At 37.9% G+C, this 4,109-nt stretch overlaps 1 protein-coding gene across 3 annotated transcripts in view; it reads left to right on the forward strand.

The window, feature by feature from the left end:
* Window positions 1-6: 6 nt before the first annotated feature.
* Window positions 7-4,109, forward strand: part of osmr (oncostatin M receptor) — an 8,530-nt gene continuing 4,427 nt past the window's right edge. Inside the window, exons 1-8 of one of the 3 annotated variants that reach the window (XM_025053179.1) lie at window positions 7-29; window positions 916-1,037; window positions 1,111-1,234; window positions 1,394-1,542; window positions 2,115-2,248; window positions 2,322-2,460; window positions 2,755-2,840; window positions 3,525-3,738. In XM_025053179.1, the coding sequence (XP_024908947.1) occupies window positions 13-29; window positions 916-1,037; window positions 1,111-1,234; window positions 1,394-1,542; window positions 2,115-2,248; window positions 2,322-2,460; window positions 2,755-2,840; window positions 3,525-3,738 (985 nt within the window). In that variant the 5' untranslated portion in view covers window positions 7-12. Of the gene's footprint in view, window positions 30-895; window positions 1,038-1,110; window positions 1,235-1,393; window positions 1,543-2,114; window positions 2,249-2,321; window positions 2,461-2,754; window positions 2,841-3,524; window positions 3,739-4,109 lie in introns of those variants that run through there. The other 2 variants (XM_025053181.1, XM_025053180.1) reach the window with 2 other exon arrangements.

Consider the following 4,109-nt stretch of genomic DNA (forward strand, 5'->3'; position numbering starts at 1 on the left):
TCCCTGGAGCCAATGGGCAACAATACCAGGTGAGATTAAAGCTGCTGTTGTAAATTAATGAAAGTAAAATAAATAAGGCAACATTTCTATAGCACTTTCCACAATTAGGCAAGCATTTAAAAGTGCTATACAATAGGTTTTTGACATGGAAGAGTAGTTCTCAAACCGTGTACTACCTGATATACAGCTCTAATCCTAGAGACAACCACGGTCATGCTAGCAGACCACAATGGGTACGTGTACCACCAGCATAGCACATTTACCAAAGAGGTAATGTCAATACTTAATGCAAAGAAAATTAAGACGTATTTTTTATCTTTAGTATGAATTAATGGTTTGTTTTAAACACATTATTTATGCTCAGACTAGCTCTCACATTATAACATTAAGCCCAGTGATTGAGCTAGGATTTTTCTGAGTAAGGGGGCATCAAGGGGTAACAATATTCATAGAGGGGCCAAATATTTCTCCAACATCCTTGCCCACAGTCACCAGTTTTCAAACCATCGGTTATGTTGAATTTCCCTGTCTATCGCTGTCTGTCTATCTATCTATCTATCTATCTATCTATCTATCTATCTATCTATCTATCTATCTATCTATCTATCTGTCTATCTATCTATCGGTCTGTCTGTCTGTCTATCTAGATTTCAGATAGATATCTGATTGAAACCAATCAGCCTAAACAGAGAAAATTGTTCCCAACACACCTATATATATTTATGTATCACATCATGATTGTTGCACCACAGTGTAAATATGTTTTGCAGGTGCTAAGGAAGGGGATGAAATCAAGGTGTTCCCGTGTGATGCGGTTCTGAGAGAGGGCAGCACTGCAACATACTGCTGTGTTCCTCCAGCTGGAGGCAATATAACAAACATATCTATAGATGCTACAAAATACTCTCTTCTCAGCATTGGAGCCAGAGCGAAGGCCATCACTGTAGAGAATCTGCAAATTCCAAAAAGAGGCATGCATACACTGACTTGTACTGATTCAACAGGCCACCAAAAACGTGTCTGGAACTATGTCGGTTGTGAGTATGAACTGCTATTCATGTTTACATTTTTACATGTTTATATGCATGAGGTTTATTGTGGATTGTGCAGTTCCTCCACAGAAGCCCAGGAACCTCAGCTGTTTCACGACTGACCTGTCAACTGTCACCTGCACCTGGGATCCAGGCAGAGTTCCAAGCAAGCCCAACAAATCAACACTCATCCTCCACAAGGAGTAAGTAATACACACAATAACAACGTACAGCCTGTGTTTATGTCCATGTATTATAACATAACAATCACATGCTGCTTTGCTACATAATAAACGACATCACTGACGAACACAGTTTAGCTGCATGTCTTTAGAAATTTTATATATTTTTCTAAAACACAGGAATTCCGACCAGGGTCCAATCAGCTGTGAACGATCGCCCTGTAATTTCTCAGTCATACCAGAGTTGAGAGAATACAACATCACTCTAAAAGTGAATAACAGTCTTGGAGAGGAAGCAGACACTTACAGCTTCAATATCACTGACCGAGGTAAAAGGCTGCACTGTGTTCAAATATTTAAGGATCTTGGTGCATCCGTTACCATATGCAGCAAAGGACAAAATTATTTATATTAAATTTGCTTTCCCATATATTATTATATATATCGTTTTTAATACCACATTACTGAACTTTATCAACCAACTTTTTAATTTTCATACATTCACACAAAAAAGGTTTCAAAATCTGAATCATATGTTGCACAAAGCAGTGATCAGAGCTCACAGGGCAATACTCCAAACCAGATGTCGTTAAATGGTGGTTGGTAATCCACATATAACCCATGACCTGCCTATTTCTGGACCTTTAAGCTGTGTTTTTTAACCATTCATAACCAAACTCTTGAATAAAAGAGAGTATGGGATGGAAGATGGGAGTATAATATTTTGCACACAAAAAAACTCTTCACCTAATTCTCACATTTTGTTTTTTTTTTAACTGAAATACAAGATACACGAGCATTTAATCTTAATAATCTCTGCAGTCTGTTATTGTCTTTTATGATTAATTTTGACCTTGGTTTAATATAAGCTTTTATTAATACATCTTTATGTCACCTTTAGTGTTTCCAGTTGTAAAATGGCACAGTGTGAGCCCAGGAGCCACAAACACCACACTGTCCTGGATCATCCAGGGGAACCTGAATGAACTAGACCTGGTCTGCGAGATCAGCAACAACACAGGACCAGCCACACAGGTGAGTTCAGTCAATTTAAACTAAAATAACCACGCATCCACAGATAACATCTCTGTCTGTGTGTTTGTTGAAGGTGCATTGCAGAAGTGTGGACTGTCCTTGTAAATACAAGGTGGAACATCTGCTTCCCAATACTGGCTACTCTGTTAGCCTACGCTGCTCTGTCAATGGAAGGCTCTGGGGAAAATGGACACAAACTGAATTTAAAACATGTGAGCTCAGATTATTTTGATTACAGTCTTCTTGGGTTGTGAATAGTAGAGTTGAGGTTAAAGAAATGTAAGGTTTGAAAAGAATATACAAATATACATACAAACATATGTATAAATATACAGTATATACACACATTTATGTATATTTGTGCGTATACATATATACATATAATACAATGTACAGTATGTATATGTGTGTGCGTATATATGTATATAAATATGTATGTAGGTATGCAGTGGAAGTGATGCAGGTCTTCTGTTTGGTTCAAAATAATGCTAATGGGTTTTTCTCAGTGCCATTTGTGACAGTAAACTTATGGAGAAGGATAATCTCAATGAATGACTCCCTCAGCCGTAACGTCACTCTGCTGTGGACTCCGGTAAGAATGTTTATAATGTTTACTATAACCCATGTGACATTTATGTGTGATATTGGCAGTACTATTATTACATGTTTTATTAGAATAAGCATAATTAACATATACATGTAGGTTTTGTCAAGAAGAATAAAGCATGTAGAAATACTTTGATGAGGTTGGAGTCAGCACAAATGAACATTTCCTTTTTTGGACCTTGAATTCTGAACATTACAATTTATTAAATTACAGTTTACAAACTTCATTTTAAAAATATTTGTACACTTCCAGAAAAACTGTTACATTTAAAAAAAAGAGAAAAGTTTCTCATGCTGAAAATGGAAATGGAGAGAGAAAATGAAACGTACCGCAGTAGATGACAGACAAGACGTGGAGCACAAGTAGCAGCACAAACAGATGTAAACACAAAATCCAGACCCAGCTGTTCTCCTAACCTCATGTACACAGAGAACATCACAGAAATATTTATTTATAAGGAAAGAATTTCACCGACACAGAGAGGTCAGTCTGTCCCTACAAGACAGGCTGAATGCTATGTTACCAAAAAAAAAACCAAAACAAAACAGTACAACTGAGTTATATTAAACAGACCCTGTTACTGAGTGCACTGTATACTCCTCAAATAACATCATGGTGAACAAACTACAAATCTTGTCTTAAACATTCTAAAATGTGCTGTGTCCTGAGGATGTTCCTGGCTCAGCAGACACTGTGACAATCACTGGTTACACAGTGCAGTGGTGGCAGAAAGACAAGAGCGAGTCTCTGTGGAAGAACAGTGGAGAGACCGAGGCAGAAGTCTGCATTGGTCCTGAACAGTATAACCTCAATGTAAAGGCCTCTGTCCACAATGGTTTCTCCATTCCCGCTCACGTCATCATCCCAAAGTTGGATGACAGAGGTGAGCAACAGAGTTCGCCACGATGTTTGAATTAACAATCACCTTCACGGGTGCCACTGGCTATTAGTGATGTGTCATTCGCGAGTGATTCCTTCAACATGAACGAATCTTTCATATGATTCGTGACTCGCGACTACCGAGTCATATTAAATATTTATTCATATTGAACTCACGAATCACTCACAAATCACACTCTGCGAACTAATCTTTCACTGTGAACTAATCACTGTGAACTAATCTTTCGCTGTGAACTAATCTTTTGTTGTGAACGAATCATACTCTGTGAACTAATCTTTCCCCGTGAACTACTTTTCCCCCTGAACTAATCATTCTCTGTGAACTAATCTTTCCCCGTGAACTAATTTTCCCCC

This window comes from Cynoglossus semilaevis, chromosome Z, assembly GCF_000523025.1.
Source record: "Cynoglossus semilaevis isolate Cse_v1.0 chromosome Z, Cse_v1.0, whole genome shotgun sequence".
Taxonomy (NCBI): Eukaryota; Metazoa; Chordata; class Actinopteri; order Pleuronectiformes; family Cynoglossidae; genus Cynoglossus; species Cynoglossus semilaevis.